This window comes from Chrysochloris asiatica, unplaced genomic scaffold (genome assembly GCF_000296735.1).
Source record: "Chrysochloris asiatica unplaced genomic scaffold, ChrAsi1.0 scaffold00050, whole genome shotgun sequence".
In the NCBI taxonomy this organism is placed as follows: domain Eukaryota; kingdom Metazoa; phylum Chordata; class Mammalia; order Afrosoricida; family Chrysochloridae; genus Chrysochloris; species Chrysochloris asiatica.
Genome location: NW_006408568.1, coordinates 6,546,446 through 6,563,501, shown reverse-complemented (window position 1 = coordinate 6,563,501; position 17,056 = coordinate 6,546,446). Strand labels below are relative to the sequence as shown.

Below are 17,056 nucleotides of genomic sequence, written 5' to 3'. Positions count from 1 at the left end.
CATCAATGGGCTCAATGGTGGCAACAATAGTGAGGTTGGCCCAGGATCGGGCAGTGTTTTGTTCTGTTGTGCATTGGGTCACTATGAGTTGGTACCGACTCGATGGCACCTAACAACAACAACTACTCTAGTAGCGTAGTGGTTACGAATTGGGCTGTGAACCTCAAGGTCAGCAGTTCGAAACTACCAGCTGTTCCGTGGGAGAAAGATGAGGATTTCTGCTCCTGTAAAGATTTATAACCTCGGAAAACCTGTACAGGGTCGCTATGAGTCAGAACCAACTCCATGTCACATCACCACCACCACCCACTACCTACTGATGTAGCACTAGAGGCACTCACTCATCTATCTAGGCCAAGAAACTTGGAAGACAGTTACCTGGCCAACTGATTGGATGAGATCCATGTGTGTCTATTCCAAAGAGATGCGACCCAATAGAATGTGAAAATCACTGAACAATTAATATCACATGCAATTAAAATTTTGCTAAAGATAATTCAAAAACAGCTGCAACACTGTATTGACAGGGAACGCTAGAGGTTCAAGCTGGATTCAAATGAGGATATGGAACAAGGGATCATATTGCTGACATCAGATGGATCTTAGCTGAAATCAGACATTACCAGAAAGATATTTACCTGTACTTTATTGATTATGCAGAGGTTTTAAACTGTGTGGTTCATGACAAACTGTAGATAACATTGCGAAGAATGGGTATTCCAGGATACCCATGAGGAACCTGAGTACATAGACCAAGAGGCAGTTGTTTGGACAAAACAAGGGTACACTGAATGGTTTAAAATCAGGAAAGGTATTGTATTCTTTCACCATTTTTATACAGGGTTGTATTCTTTCACCATATTTATTCAATCTGTTTGCCAAGCAAATAAACTAAGAAGCTTGATTATATGAAGAAGAACATGGCAGCAAGATTAGAGGAAGATTTATTAACAACCTGTAATATGCAGATGATAAATCTTCTTTGCTGGAAGCAAAGAAGACTTAAAATATTTACTGATGAAGCTTCAAGTAGAGACTCAATGTAAAAAAAACCAAAATTCTCACCACTGGACCAATAAATAACATCATGAAAGTGCAGTAGCTCTATACAATGAGCACTGGACTACAAACCACAAGGTCAGCAGTTTAAGCTCACAAGACACTCCTTGGGAGAAAGATAAGGCTTTCTGTTCCCACAAAGATTTAACGAATCCTGGTATGACACCATAAGATAACCACTTGACTACAAGGTCGGTTTGAACTGCAAGGTCGGCAGCTCAAACTCATCAAACTCACAAGTCCATTAGTCACTATGAATTGGAATTGACTCAACAGCACTTAACAACAACAAATAGAGAAAACATTGAAGTGGTCAAAGACTTCATTTTGCTTGGATCCACTATCAACACTCATGGAAGCAGCAGTCAAGAAATCAAATGATGTATTGCATTAGACAAATCTGCTGCATAAAACTTCCTTAAAGTGTTCAAGAGCAAAGATATCTGTTTGAAGACTAAGGTGCGCCTAACCCAAAGTGTTTTCAATAGCCTCATATCCATGTGCAGTTTGGACAGTGAATAAGGAAGATGGTAGAAGAATTGATGCATTTGAGTTATGGTGTTGGAAGAGAATATTAAAAGTATCACGGACTGTCAGAAGAACAATTCTGTATTGGAAGAAGTACAGCCAGAATGCTCCTTGGAAGCCAGAATGGACAGACTTCATCTCTCATACTTCAGATATATTGTCAGGAAGGACCAGTCCTTGGAGAAGGAGATCATGCTTGATAAAGTGGAAGGTCAGCAAAAAAGAGGAGGCTCCACAAAAAGATGGACTGACAAAGTGGCAGCAGCAATAGTTTCAAGTGTAACAATGATTGTGAGGATGGCGCAGGATTGAGTCAGAACTGACTCAACGACACCTAACAACAACTACACAATGAGAACCAGCAGGTGCATCCAGTCTCCAGTTTTGGAAGACTTGGTACTGATGTTGCTGTACCCTGCTAGAAACCCTACCCACAGCCATCAAGTCAATGCCAATTCATAGTGACCCTGTGGAGGTTTTCCAAGGAACAGCTAGTGGGTTTGAGTCGCCAACCTTGTTAACAGTCCAACGCTTATCCTATAGCACCACACCATGACTTCAGAGCATGTCTTAGTTGTGACTAAATACAATTAAGGCTGTAAATTATAAGAGGGAAGTGTTTTAATTCTTCTGCATTCCCTTTTAGTCAAGTTCCACCAGAAGAGACAAACTACAATAAATTATCTAAGTGTTATTGAACTGAAGACAGTCTGTAAGGTGAACAATAACACTAGGGAGTTAAACACTCCTTAAAAGAAGCAACCATTTGAGATCCAAAGGGTAGCATTTGCCCAAGGATAAAGTTCAGAAGGGAGGGAAGGCTAGGAAAGAAGGAGGAACAAACGGAAACAGGAAAACACAGGGAGAAAGAAGGATAAGCAATGTTGTGGGGCTTGCAATCAATGACATAAAACAAAATGTGTATTAGATGAATGGAAAACTGATTTGCTCTGTAAACTTAAACAGTAAGTTTTTAAAAACTGCTATTGTACTGAAATGTCATCTATGATAATTCCATGTGTTTCAGAGCAGACTCTGCACTATTGGGCTTTCTTTTAGAAGCAGACAGCAGGCAGGTCTTTTTTCCTTGATATAGTTAATAGGAGTTTGAACCACTCAGGGATTCCTTTCAGCTATAATAGCTATTTTAATTACCTAGTTCAATGAGATATTCTTTGTATAGCAACACAGGCACAACAATATTTTGTTGTTATTAATATTATTTATTATTACTGGAATAAAGATTCATGCAATCAAGCAATAATATTGATACTCACAGTTCACCAGCGCTGCAAAACTGGAGGTAAGTGCTCTACAAAATCAGAACTCTCAAAGAGCTCTCACCTACCCTTGAGAATCAGATATTAAGAACAAAATATACCTTCTTACGGACCTTTAGTAAAATGGAATGACTTTTTTTAGTACGTTGTAATAATTTTTGTTATTAAGAATTAACCAAAGCAAGTTTTATTATTGCGGAGGAAGGTCCCTTTAATGTATGCCCCATTTAGGATTCCTTAGCTCAGCGGGTCATTTCTTGCAAATCAGCAGCTTCAAGCATTTTAAAGAGCTGAAGGCTGCAGGCACACTGTCTATAGCTGGGTCTTCTAGGCTCTGGGGAAATCAAGGTTGCTACCCACCCCTCCACCCCCCAAATTCTATGCATCGATATTCACTTACTACCCACCACCCCCCCATCTCCGCAGCCTCATTCCCTTCCTTTCACTCTGCCAAATTTGTCAAGTATAACCCAAAATCAAACTCACTGCCATCGAGTCGATTCCGACTCAAAGCGACCCCATAAAGTAGAGTAAAAAACGAGGAAGCCACGCCGTCTGTGTTTAGGGTTTGGCTTTTATGAAAACGCGCGTTTCTGGGCCGGAGAAGACTGACGCGCTGCTACTCACATCCGCCTACTTAGCTCTAAACAAACCACGAGGCGGGTTGCAATGTATAGGGCCGACCTGAGGCGGTTGGCAAGTTCGCTATTTATTGGAAATGATATAGAGGGATCGAGAAGGATCTGGAAGAATCCAGTTGGCCCGGGAAACGGTCGAAGTAGACCGGGGTAGAGTGTTTGGGAGTGTTACCGAGCCCGAGGGTCCCAGATGTTGGAGACAGGGGAGAACTAGGCAGCCTAGAAGAGAAATAGACCAGAAGAAAATTCATAAAAGCGCCCTCAGAACTAAGAGCCCGAACCGGCTTAGCCGCCGCGGTTGTCTCTAGAAAGTTCTCCACCCCCACCCCTACCCCCACCCCTCTGTCCTTAGCTCCCGCTCCAGCTCCTCCCAGCCCCTCCCTCCGGCTGTGGGGTGGGACCAATCGCTCCCCCTAGCCACTCATTACCCACCTACTCTCGCTCCGCCGCGGGCTGCCTAGCGCGCTGCGAGGCAGAGGTGCTCGCGCCTTCGGCCGGTTTGCAGCTCCCCGGCCGCAGCGCCAGTGCCCTCCCACCCGCACACCAGTGCAGACAGACCCGGCGGCCGAGAGGGCTTGGCTCGCGCTCAGTGCCCAGCTCCCGAAGTAAACGGCGCACCAAGCGGCGATGACCGCGGAGGAGATGAAGGCGGCGGAGAGTGGGGCGCAGTCAGCGCCGCTAACTCTAGAAGGAGTGGACATCAGCCCCAAGCAAGATGAAGGAGTACTTAAGGTAAGGGGCGGAGACTGGGCGTGCGCTGGTCTGGAGTTTGGGGACACCCGGGAAGCCCGAGTACCCGCTAGGAAGCCTCGGAGCCCCAGGCGCCGAATCGCAGCCTTCCTTCAGCCCCTAGACTCTAAGGCAGGTCGGGAACGACCGCCTCTGCAGCCTCTAGTTATTTACCGAGTGAATGGTGCAGCCGGGGACTGGTTGCATCGTCTTTCTGGACCGGGCTGCGTTCTTGAGGGGTGCGAAGGGCAGCCACACGCTCTGGAGGGAGGTAGCTTTGGTGCGCGGGCCTGAACATAGCCATTTTCCTGGCCTCCCTAGTAGCTTGTTGTCTGGGTTGAAGCCCCCAGCCCGTCCCCCGCCCCCCACCTCTGTAGCGCCTTGGGCCCTGGAAGGGGACCGGCACTGCAGAGCCAACTCCGGCGTGCACGGTGCAGTGGCGAGGGGAGGGGCGGGGCCGGAGCGGTGCACGCGAGCTGCAGCTAGGGGGCCCTGAGCGGTGTGCACCGAGGACTGGGGCCGAGCCTGCGGCGTCACCGCCCCTCCTTCACCTCTCCCCGACCCCACGGCCCAGGCTGCGCTGCCAGCTTCTTCCCTGCCAGCCACCATCATCGGTGGTGCTGGCGCTGGTGGTGGTGGTGGTGGTGCCATTCCGTGACAGTTAAATATTAACTAGGACGTGAAGCAGTTGAGAAGAGTAATTTCCTGCCAAGAGGCCTTCATAGGATCTAGCACCCAGGCCTGGCCATGTGGAAAGTGCCCTCCGCTCTCACCACTCATTCCCCCTCCCTATCCACCTCAAAAGCTGGGACCCAGCTAGGTCACCAGCTCAGTCATGCTGTTCCCCCTCCCCCAGTCCGGGGGTAAAACGATGGAGCGGTGCATGCCGGAACATGTAGTTCCGGCCGCCTCCCGCTTTGCCTTCAAGAGTTGGATTTTTGCGGTATGGGGAGAACAGGAGGTGATTTGCTTTGGAGCTTTCTGCAGAGTTGCCACCTGCCTACAGCGGGGATAGAGGTCCAGGACCATGGTTCACTGCAGATTCTGTGGAGAGTGGTGAAATTCTAACCTGCATTTCGTGCTCTATCTGTGCCAGTGGGTCTCCTTATCTTGGCTTCCCACAGCTCAGATCCACCTTTGTGTGAGACCTGGGCAAAGCTGGAGACCTCGGGAAGTTCACCTGACCCAGACTAGGCAATTTTGAAAGGCATCTAGCTTTGTCCCAGACACTTGAGGTCTCAAGCCCTTTCTCTAGTTCTTTTCCTGTGGACATGTGACTTCCCCATCTCTAACTTTCTGGTGATTTCTAAAAGGCTATTATTCCCGGAAGGGTCATTTCCACTTTTATCCTTCACTCCTTCCCTTTACTTTCTAAATTATCTAGTCCTGGATCCAAAGGGAGCCCTGGTGGCACAGTGGTGAAAGCACTAGGCCCTGAAAAAGAGGTCAGTCGTTCTAACCCTCCAGTCCCTCTATGGGAAAAAGATGAGGCAATCTACTTCCGTAAAGATTTACAGCTTTGGAAATTCTCTGAACCAGTTCTCCTCTGCCCTACCATTACCGAGTTAGTATCACCCCACAGCAGTGGGTTTTAATCCCCTGTCTACTCTACCTTGATTATAAGTTCCTGGGAAGCATGCTAGCACTGAAATTAAAAAAACTTGATTAGCTACGGGTCAGAAATGCTCATTGTACAGGGTAAGAGTTTAGGACCTGACTTGAGAACCTCTGTGTTCATGTTCATCTACACTTGCTATTTCTTTCCTTTTATCTCTTCTGGAAGGTTTCTATTCTCTCCATTACTCATCCTTTCAGTCTCCTTTCTTCAAACCAAACCCTGATGACTTCAAACCAAACCGTGATGACCATTGGCACTTATGAGGATATGTAGCATAAATACATCTGCCTTCATTGATAATCATCTTTTGTTCAACTCTCCATGGATTTGATCTTCCAACAACTCTAGGAGATGGAAATCATTCCTGTTTTACAAGGTTTAGCGAGTTTAAGTGGCTTATCTCAAGATCATACAAGGGGGCTTTAAAAAGTTGGTGGGAAAATTCCATTATCTTTTCATTACATTTTCGTACAACAACAAAACTGAACTCAAGTCTTTCATCTCCAGTTTTTCACTGGCGGTCATCCTGCCCCTCAAGAAAGTAAGAGATTAGTTGATCATAGTATCAGAATCATTTAAGGATTGGTCCCTTGAATCTGCAGAGAGGGTGGGTACAGAGGAACCCTTTTCTGCCTTTCCCCACCTCCACCCTCATCCCCACCCAGTACTCACTTTCCCCCCTTCCTCCCAGGTCATCAAACGAGAGGGCACAGGCACAGAGATGCCCATGATTGGGGACCGGGTCTTTGTCCACTACACTGGCTGGCTGTTAGATGGCACTAAGTTTGATTCCAGTCTGGACCGAAAGGACAAATTCTCCTTTGACTTAGGAAAAGGTAGGCATGATTGCTAGATAGGCTGCAAGGTGGGTATAAGCTATGACAAGTAGAAACCATATTCACAGGCACAAGGAGGAGTGGTTTCTCCTAGACTGTCCTCTTCCCCTTTCTGTAGTACTTCTTTTTCTCCACTATCCTGCAACTATATTGATTTCTACCTCAAGGAGCCCTGGTGGCTTAATGGTTAAGCACTTGACTGCTAACTCAAAGGTGAGTGGTCTGAACTCACCAACTGCTCCCCAGGAGAAAAGACTTTTTAAGAGACCTGACAACACATACGGTGACCAGGCCTTTGACTTTCCTGGTCCCGTTTCTAAAGGGTCCTCTGCTTCCTCTTGGGCACGGAATAGTATGTCTCTTTGGGAGTTCTGTTTGAGCCCATAGTTAGACCCTGCTAAGGAGGACCTGTTTGCCTTTTGCACCTTCAGGGGAGGTAATCAAGGCTTGGGACATTGCTGTCGCAACCATGAAGGTGGGGGAAGTGTGCCACATCACCTGCAAACCAGAATATGCCTATGGTTTGGCAGGCAGTCCTCCAAAGATCCCATCCAGTGCTACGCTTGTGTTTGAGGTAAGTGTCCACCACAGAGAGGAGGAAAGCAAAGAGCCAGGCCTTATCTGAGCCCAGTGCCTGGCTGCCCTCCAGCCCTTCCTGCCTCTTGAAGACAATGTAGCCAAGGCTGAGGGCCTGGCCTTGTGGGAGGAAGAGAAATGAGAGGGCAGCCGACTCTACTCTGCACACAGCCTGTAGCTGCCAGAGAGTATCCATTGGTGGAGGTTTCAAGGTGGAAGAGGTGACTACATCCCTTTTCAGACTCAAAGCAGGGTAAAGAGTTGAGATATGTGTATATCTTGTTGTTATTAAGTGCCATCAACTTGTATTTGACTCATAGAGACCCTATTTAGGGTTTCTGAGGAGCAGCTGGTGGATTTGAACCACTGACCTTGCAGCTGAAGCTGCAGTATTCTGCAGCGCCACACCAGGACATACGTATACCTTGTGTGGCGATTTAAACTGAAAGGAATCAAGAGATCAAAATCTATACGCAGATATAAATTATAGCACTATAGATATCAGAAGAAGGGAGAGATGCCTCTCCCATAAGTCATGATAAAAAGAAAACACTTTCTTGAGGATGTACTATTTATTGAGTCTGACAGTGGTTGAGCCAATCAGGTGATACTTGAAGAATGTTCAGAAGAGATTACTGAGATGTTTGGTCATTTTTAATACCCACCAAATTGGACTTTACAAGGAAACTGAATTAGGATTTGGCTGGAACTTGGCCTTGTTAAGTGGAGCAGGTAGTAAATAGATGGATCTCCTAAGATTAACTGAAATCTGTGTGGCCTGCCCACCTCTAACAAAGTTGAGACTAGGACAGCTCCCAAGAATTTAGCAAAAGTGCCACTCTGACCCCTAGTGTGACTCTCCTTGTGGTCAGACACAGTCCTGCTCCCAGAGAGGGAGCTTTAAGGGTGAGGGAAATGGTGTATCTGTGAATGTGAATTACTGCAAGGAGTTGTATCATCTTACATCTTCTCCCACAGATAGAGTTATTTGAGTTCAAGGGAGAAGACCTGACAGAAGATGAAGATGGAGGCATCATCCGTAGAATACGGACTCGGGGTGAAGGCTATGCCAAGCCCAATGAGGGGGCTATCGTGGAGGGTGAGCCAGTACAGTTTGGAGTTACAGATACAAGTGTCTGGAGTCTGGGGTTTCCGTACTGATACTTAGGCCCTTGGTTACTTTGGGTAAGGCATTCCTTCTCAGGCCCTGTTTTCTCTTCCATAAAATGAGGGGTTGGTCCATTCTCGGTGAATATTCTTCCAGATATAAAAAGGTAATAGGAACATCTAGGGGCAGGAAGTGACAGGGTGATATCCTTATGCAGTGGCCTGCCTTCTCACAACCCTGATACCTTTCCACTTTTATGCCAGTCACCCTGGAAGGGTACTATAAGGACCGGATGTTTGACCAGCGGGAGCTCCACTTTGAGATCGGTGATGGGGAGAATCTGGATCTGCCTTGTGGGCTGGAGAAGACCATTATGCGAATGGAGAAAGGAGAACATTCCATTGTGTACCTCAAACCCAGGTCAGGGGTAGGCACTTTGTGAGGCAGAGATGTGACTGTCCAAAGTGAGTTGTATAACTATCCTTTCTGTCCTCCCACCCGCCCCCCAATACATATGCTCACTGTCCCTCATTGGCCACAATTGTCTAAAGAAACCTCATGGATCCAAGTCTATAATCTTTTCAGTTTTTGCTGCTATAGATTCCTTCTATCAAACATCAAGAATTTCCATTTTTTCTTAACTCAGTTATTAATTAGCATTCATTGAGACAACACCTATTATGATCCAGGTCCAGTCCTAAGAATTTCTTTGTTGTTATTAGTGCAGCTGAGTCGGTTCTGACTCTTAGTGACCCTATATAGGGTTTCCAAGGAACAGCTGGTAGGTTTTTGGTTCAAACCTACTGCCAACTTTGTGGTTCAAAATCCAGTGCTGATCCTACAGCGCCACATCATGACTTCAAAATGTAACAGAACATTGTTCCTGCCTTCTAGTGACTCATTTGTCAGAGAGATGACATTTAAATGAATACCACTCTATAGCATGAGTTATTTGAAGGATAGACGATACAGGGCCACATAATTGTCTGAAGAAGCCAAAAGAAGATGTTGCTAGAGGGGAAACACTTAAATCAAGTTTCAAGAGATGGGAGGTATTTTCTAGAAAATGGGCAGGAAGCCTGTTTTTAGCGGGAGTAGGTAATGGCTGTCCCGATGACCTGAAATTTCCTCCCCACCCACAGCTATGCCTTTGGCAATGTTGGGAAGGAAAAGTTCCAAATCCCACCACATGCTGAATTGAAATATGAAATTCACCTCAAGAATTTTGAGAAGGTAAGATAGCTCACAGTGTTCCTTCTCCTACAGTCAGGTCCCATCCTGTAGATGACTCTGGGGCAGCTAACTTTGTTTCTCCCTTGGGGTATGGCAGGCCAAGGAGTCATGGGAGATGAATTTGGAGGAGAAACTGGAACAGAGCACCATAGTGAAGGAACGGGGCACTGTGTACTTCAAGGTGAGCCAACAACCAGGCCTTAACTCCCAAGAAGGGTTTCCCCTGCATCTTCACCTAGTATATGTGACCTGGCCTGGCTTGTCTAGTCTCAGGGGGAGCAGCGGTATCTCTCCTTCCCGTGGGTCACTGATGTCTGTAATGTAAGGCTTAGGTGCCTAAACTTTCTTCCTCTTCTAGGAGGGCAAGTACAAGCAAGCATTAGTGCAATACAAGAAGATTGTGTCCTGGCTGGAATATGGGTCGAGTTTGTCCAGTGAGGAAGCACAAAAGGCACAGGCTCTTCGACTGGCCTCCCACCTCAATCTGGCCATGTGTTACCTGAAACTGCAGGTCTTCTCAGCTGCCATTGAAAGCTGTAACAAGGTGAGGCCCCTTTAGAGAGTAGGGTTGAGTGCACTGCCTGCATGTCAGCAACTTGTCCTCATGATAGGAGGATGGATGAAGGGAAGCACTGAGATAGCGCTCAGAGGCAGAGAATGAGAAGCTAGAATCTTGGCTTTAGTGGTGGTGGTGTTAAGTGCCGTCGAGTCAGTTCCAACCCATAGTGACCCTGTACGGGGTTTCCGAGGCTGTAAATCTTTAGAGGAGCAGAAAGCCTCATCTTTCTCCTACAGAGCGGCTGGTAGTTTTGAACTGCTGACCTTAAGGTTCACAGCCCAATTCGTAACCACTATGCTATCAGAGCTCTTTAGGCTTTAGTGGTGGGAGGGCTCTATTAGAACTACTGAGAGTTTTCTCCCATTCTGGTTCTTAGCTACCTGCTTTCTCTAAAGAGACTGGAAATGTTTCACCTAGAGGTACACTATATTCCCTCTGAAAGTAAGCCCTCTCTGCCTCTTAGACTAAGTGAGGTTCCCTCCACGCCTCCTCTCCTCTCTTGGCCCTTTCCATTTAATGCCCCAAGACTTGTTCTGTCTGGGGTGGAGCTGGCCCCATCCTGCTGATGGGATATATCGGAACCCAGTCTCACCCAGACAAGCTCTAAGAGCTGAGATCTCACTGTTGCTTCCTCTCTGCATCCTTAGGCCTTGGAACTGGACAGTAACAATGAGAAGGGCCTCTTCCGCCGGGGAGAAGCCCACCTGGCAGTGAATGACTTTGAGCTGGCACGGGCTGACTTCCAGAAGGTCCTGCAGCTTTACCCCAACAACAAGGCCGCCAAGGCTCAGCTGGCTATCTGCCAGCAGCGGATCCGCAAACAGCTTGCACTTGAGAAGAAGCTGTATGCCAACATGTTTGAGAGGCTGGCTGAGGAGGACAGCAAGGTATAGATTGAGATAGGGAATGGTCAGGGGACAGGACTAAGAAGAGGGGGTGTTCAGTCCTGAAGATGAAAGTTGTCCTCTTCCCTAGAATGACAGTGTGTTCCATCAGTAACAGTCGCTGCCAGAGGCACTGGTGTATCTTCTAGGATCAGGACTGAAAACCCACCCACAGGCCCTAGAACCCACCCACAGGCCCTAGTCCTCAGGAGTTGGTTGTTTTGATGCATTTCCACTTATATTCTTTTCTGTGCCTAGAGCTGGTGAAGGGATTTTCCCAGACTTTTTGAAGCCCCTTCATATTTAACCAGTTCCCTATTACAAGTCTTTCAATGTGCTAAACCAGTATTATCCAATAGAAGTACTTTGTGAACCATGAGTAATTTAAAGCATACATGTATCCATGCTAAGAAAAGTTTTTTGGGGAAAAAACAAACATGAAATACATTTTAGTATTTTTTTAGTTGATCCAAAGTATCTAGAATACTATTCAGCATGTAAGTTACCCTTTACATTTTTTAATTCCTAGTGCTCAGTAGCCACATGTGATAATGCATAGGTAGACAGGATTGGGGACATGGAATGAAAGTCACCTTTTCCCATCAGAGGGACTGGGCCATGTGAGAAATGGAATTCAACCCCTACCCCTTTCTGGCTTCTTGTAGGCCAAGGCAGAAATCGCTGCAGGAGACCGTAACTCTGACACAGATATGAAGGATGAACAGAACAACGTAGCAGGGAACCAGTCTCAGTTGGAGACGGAAGCATAGCCTCTCCCAAACCTTCCTCCTGCGGCTGCCTGCCTGACTGCCTATATCCCCTATTGCCTACTACCCTACTCCACCCTGTTAGTTTTGTAAAAACTGAAGAATTTTGAGTGAACTAGACCTTTATTTTTCTATCTGGTTGGATGATGGTTTTGGGGGGAGAGGGGGAAAGGACTAAGCTGGGGGAGCTGAGGTGGGGATAAGTTTTAGGCCATGTCACCCCGCTTCCCTTCCTTTTCCCCAAACATACATCCGCCCACATCCTCATCAGAATGTTAATTTATTTTATTTCCTGTTCGTTAGGTCCATTTTTCAAATGGTAGAAGGGGTCAAGTGGTAAGGATGGGGTCTGATGTGAAACCAGGGTGGAGAGGGAGACCCCCAGGCAGCCGTTTTCCTCATCCCCTCCTTTTCCCAGTCCATTTCCAAATGTGACCTCCTTGTGGGTGCTAGGGGCCCAGGAAGAACCACTGCTGTGCCCATTACTTCTCTTTGTTCCCTTCCTCACCCCAAACCATGTGGCTTTATGATGTCTCTGGTGTCATGATGACCACCCCCTGTGCCCCTTCCATTGTTTCCCCTCCTAGCCCAGCCAGGTTATATCCCCACTCCCTCAGCCTCTTCTCTGCATATTGCTGAAGGTCCGTGCTTGAACAATAAAGTGGAAATCATAAAGCCTGGTGTCAAGCACCCTTTGTTCAGCCTCTGAGGGTACAGGGTAGGTGGGTGCACTATAGGTAGGGGCCAAATTCAGGCATTGCCCACCTGGTCACCAGTCCAGCTTATGATGTAGCATCTGATGGTAGAAGCAAAAAGCTGGACCAGTACTGTACTGCTATGCAGTCCAGTACCTGGGCTTCCAGGTTTTGCCATACGTTCCCATACTCGCTGCCCACACACACACACACCCAGGGTGTTTTCGTAGCTCTATTTTTGCCCCTAACATTTATGAAAGGAATGCAGGGGCATCTAGAAGTCTGGGACCATACATGCTTATCAAGTTAGATTTGTCTACATCTGCCTAACTGATGGAACAGAAGTAGCTTTGTGATTTCTGGCCTTTTTACGATGGTAAAAACCTTCGACACAGTTTTGGAGAGCTCTGGGAGAAGCCAATGGGCACAACTCAGTCATGTTGATGGCTCAACATGACTCCAGATGATCTAGGCTGTAGGCCAGAGCCTGTATCGATGCCCTTATTCCTTTTCTCTGTTTTCTACTGTGTGGGCTGTTTAGTCTTTTATGAGCAGTGATAAGGGCTCTCTGCCTATTCACAAGCATGTATGGTTCCTTCACAGAGAAATTTCTCCATATTCCCATTGTTAAAGATTAATTGCCATATGAAAAAAGGTTTCACCAAGTTACAACATGGCTGCTGCTGGAGCCAACATAAAAATCTGGCAATTCGAGTTAAGTTCACCTCAGAGATCTGTGCTTGGGACTTATATCTGAGTCTTTTTGATACTTCCAGATTAGATTTCATGTGACATTGGGTAAATCTTTAACAGACCCTGCCCCCATCTGCAAAATGAGATGGACAAGAAGCATTTCTGATGTCCTCATGTTTCTTCCATTTCTAAATGTAGAATTCCAAGAATTTAAGACTTAATTGCACGCCTATAAAACACTGTAGTGGGGTAAACTTTGATTTATATACCACTAAATTGCCTTGCCAGGATGTTTTGTTATGGCTAGAAGTCTTTAAGATTAAAAATAGTCCTACCACATTTCCCTGCGAGTCTACAGAGAAAATACAACTTGTATAAGGAAAACTACTAGTAACTAGTACTGCTGTCTCTTACTTGCATTGCAAGTAGTCTCTGGAATAATTAAATGTAAGTTTCTAGTCCTAGCGATGGTTCAAACTTTAAGTTCTACCTTATTGTGTAAGTATTTACTATCTCCTCTGCCGCCAGCCTACTCTGCAAAGGCTCCTATCTTGCATTCCTCTTAACCTGCACTTAACTGCCCTGCAACCAAATCTTGGGTCCTTCCAACTGCTTAAGACCCTTTCAGTGCCTTCCCATCCCACTTTGATTGAAGATAATTCTCATAACCCACAAAATCCTGTGAGGTCTGCCCCAGCCTAGCTTCTTTTTAACAACTGCACCTGACTATAGTACACAGGCTCCAACACCCTGAGAAAAGCTGGGGGTGAATTGTATATCTCATTTCAAGTGGAGAAATAATGATTTCAGAGACATTTTAAGAAAGACTAGGAAAAAGGGTCAGCAAAAAAGAGGAAGGCCCTCAATGAGACGGACTGACAGTATCAACAAGAATAGGATCAAACAAGAATGACTGTGAGGATGGCAGAGGACTGGGCGATAATCATCCATAGTAAAGTTGAAATCAACTCAATGACATCTACCCAGAGTAAAAGGTAATTAAGTAGTACCTTTTTGAAAAGTGTATTGCTGGGAAAATGAATTGGCAGGAACCAATGAATTATTGTCTCATACCTCTCAAGGGTTAATTTTCCCTTTTCATAGGTAGAATACCTTGTAACCTTCTGTTGAACTTACAAATGGGCTAAGGGCAGTACTGGAGTCCTGGTGTGGTGCTGTGGGTTAATGCGCTAGACTGCAAGGTCATTTTGAACCACAAGCTCACCAGCTGCACCTCGGAAACCCTATACGGGGTTGCTATGAGTCGGAACAACTAATGTAGGAGTTAACACTCAAAGTAAGAAGAAAACTCATCCTCTTTCCAGAAACTATTGCTGACTGGGCTGTGGTTCCCAGTTGTTTGCCAAACTCAAGTAATTTGGATGTACCAAGTATTCCCAGTTATAAAATCTAAAAGACATAATAAAAACATTTATTTAGCCTCTAGTAAAGAATGTTAAGTATACCAATTGGAGAGGTAAAGAAGGAAAGATTCACAAAGTGACTACGGGATGATTAAGAACAATGTCTTCCTGAACTTCTACTATCCTCTGGGTAGCAGAGAGGTTCAGCATATTTTAAACATTTTTTATAAAGGAAATGAGAGTAAATTGCTATAATTTGATGAACTTGAACTATACTCATGGAGGTAGTGGTGGTAGTTATGTGCCATGGTGTCGGTTCCGACTCAGTGACCCTGTACAGGGTTTCCGAGGCTGTAAATCTTTTCAGGAGCAGAAAGTCTCATCTTTCTCCCATGGAACAGCTGGTAGTTTCAAACTGCTGATCTTGCAATTCGCAGCCCGATTCATAACCACTACGTAGTAGCTCAAAATACCAACAGAGAGGGAAGGAGTCTTCACATCAAGCATCAGTGCTATCCCCTCTGTATACAAGGTAGATAGGGACAGGCAACTTAAGATACTGGCTACCTAAAATGAGGGGGTGATAAAGGCACAAAGTGACTGGCTTACAAGGTTTCAAGAGGGAGTTTAGTTTTAAAGTGGGGGTGCAGTAGGGAGCTAGAGTCTCCACTGAATCGTTTTCATCTTGTCTGGGGACAGGAGATAGAGTCTCTACTGAATCGTTTTCATCTTGTCTGGGGACAGGAGATAGAGTCTCCACTGAATCGTTTTCATCTTGTCTAGATGTTAGGTGCCATCGAGTCAGCACCGACTCATAGCAACCTTATGCATAGCAGAACAAAACAATGTCTGATCCTGGGCCAACCTTACTACTGTTACCACACACAAGTCCATCAATGCTGCCACCTGGCCAATCCATCTTGTTGGGGGGTCTTCCTTTTTCTCTGACCCTCCATCTTACCAAACATGATGTCCTTCTCCAGCGACTGTTCCCTCCTGACAATATGTCCAAAGTATGAGAGACAAAGTTTGGCCATCTTGGCCTCTAAGGAGCACTCTGGCTGCACTTCATCCAAAACAGATCTATTGGTTCTTTTGGCAGCCCATGGTACTTTTAGTATTCTCCTCCAACACCATAATTCAAAGGCATCAATTCTACGGTCTTCCTTATTCCCTGTCCAGCTTTCACATGCATATGAGATTATTGAAAATACCGTGGCTTGGGTCAGGTGCCCCTTAGTCCTCAAGCTGACATCTCTGCTCTTCAGCACTTTAAAAAGTTCCTGTGCTGCAGATTTACTTAATGCAATATGTCGTCTGATCCCTTGACTGCTGCTTCCGTGAGTGTTGATAGTTGATCCAAGAAGAATGAAGTCCTTGACAGCTTCAATCATTTCTCCGTTCATAAGAATGTTGTTTATTGGTCCAGTGGTGAGGATTTTTGTTTTTCTTCAAAGAACCCAGCTTCTTGGATTATTTGCTCAGCATACAGGTTGAATAAGTATGGTGAAAGAATACAACCTTGTCACACACCTTTCTTAATTTTAAAACATTGTGTTCCCATGTTTTGTTCAAACAACTGCTTCTTGGTCCAGGTACAAATTCCTCATGAGTACAACTGAGTGTTCTGGAATACTCATACTTCGCAACGTTGTCCATAGCTTGTCATGATCCACACAATCAAAAGCCTTTGTGTAGTCAATACAGTACAAGTAAACATCTTTCTGATAGTCTCTGCTTTCAACCAAGATCCATCGGACATAAGCAATGATATCTCTCGTTCCACGGCCTCTTCTGAATCCGGCTTGAACTTCTGGAAGTTCTCTGTCAATGTATGATTATAGCCGTTTCTGTATTACCTTTGGCAATACTTGTCTAGATAGGTCTGGTAGAGAGACGGGGTAAGATTTTTAAGATTCAATAGTAATTGTTATCACTAATTGCCTGTCAGAGTTGTAAAGGTAGAAGTTTTGTAACTAAAATGGGGGAGTAGTGAATCTTACAGTCCAGAAACAGAGGGCCCTAGGACCATTAAGGGAGAAGTGCACAAGTGGAATGCAGGATCCTATCCAGAGAAGCAGCGACTTCAGAAATGGAGGCAAAGATGGGGACATAGAAAGAGGGAGCAGCTGAGGACTCTAGATTCATGGAAAGAGAGGGACTGAGAGTTGGTGGCAAGGAGGCAGACATGCAGAATGGCACCTTTGGTGGTTTAAATTATTACATATGCCTGAATGTTTAAAAACAAAAAAAGAGCTAAAATGAATTGAGAGAAACACTATTAACTGATGGTACATGGAGGAGATTATAATCATTGTAATGGAACAAAGTATATGATTTGTTGAATGTAAAACTGATGATCTGCCCTGTAAACTTTCACTCAATATACAATAAAAACTTAAAAAAGAAAAAAAGTTTTGTAACAAGGAAGGGAGTGATTAATTCTCCAGGCTAGGAGTGGAGGTCTCTGGGACCATCAACAGAGAAGA

General features: G+C 45.5%; 1 protein-coding gene across 2 annotated transcripts; it reads left to right on the top strand.

Annotated features, from left to right (window-relative positions):
* The first annotated feature begins 4,132 nt into the window (after nt 1-4,132).
* On the top strand, nt 4,133-11,818 carry FKBP4 (FK506 binding protein 4, 59kDa). 2 transcript variants are annotated; one of them, XM_006862697.1, is made up of 10 exons: nt 4,133-4,237; nt 6,544-6,688; nt 7,120-7,262; nt 8,243-8,363; nt 8,636-8,792; nt 9,515-9,605; nt 9,703-9,786; nt 9,964-10,149; nt 10,812-11,051; nt 11,720-11,818. In XM_006862697.1, the coding sequence occupies exons 1-10, from the start codon at nt 4,133-4,135 to the stop codon at nt 11,816-11,818; spliced, it is 1,371 nt and encodes a 456-aa protein (XP_006862759.1). The 2 variants fall into 2 exon arrangements, with proteins under 2 accessions (XP_006862759.1, XP_006862758.1); XM_006862696.1 differs by having other exon boundaries at nt 11,714-11,818.
* The last annotated feature ends 5,238 nt before the right edge of the window (nt 11,819-17,056 follow it).

Bases quoted from the DNA above. Each gene is read 5' to 3' on its own strand.
- FKBP4 (XM_006862696.1), top strand. From the start codon at position 4,133: ATGACCGCGGAGGAGATGAAGGCGGCGGAGAGTGGGGCGCAGTCAGCG. The intron at 8,364-8,635 runs GTGAGCCAGTAC...CTTTTATGCCAG, and splicing joins TGAGGGGGCTATCGTGGAGG to TCACCCTGGAAGGGTACTAT. The intron at 9,787-9,963 runs GTGAGCCAACAA...TTCCTCTTCTAG, and splicing joins GGGGCACTGTGTACTTCAAG to GAGGGCAAGTACAAGCAAGC.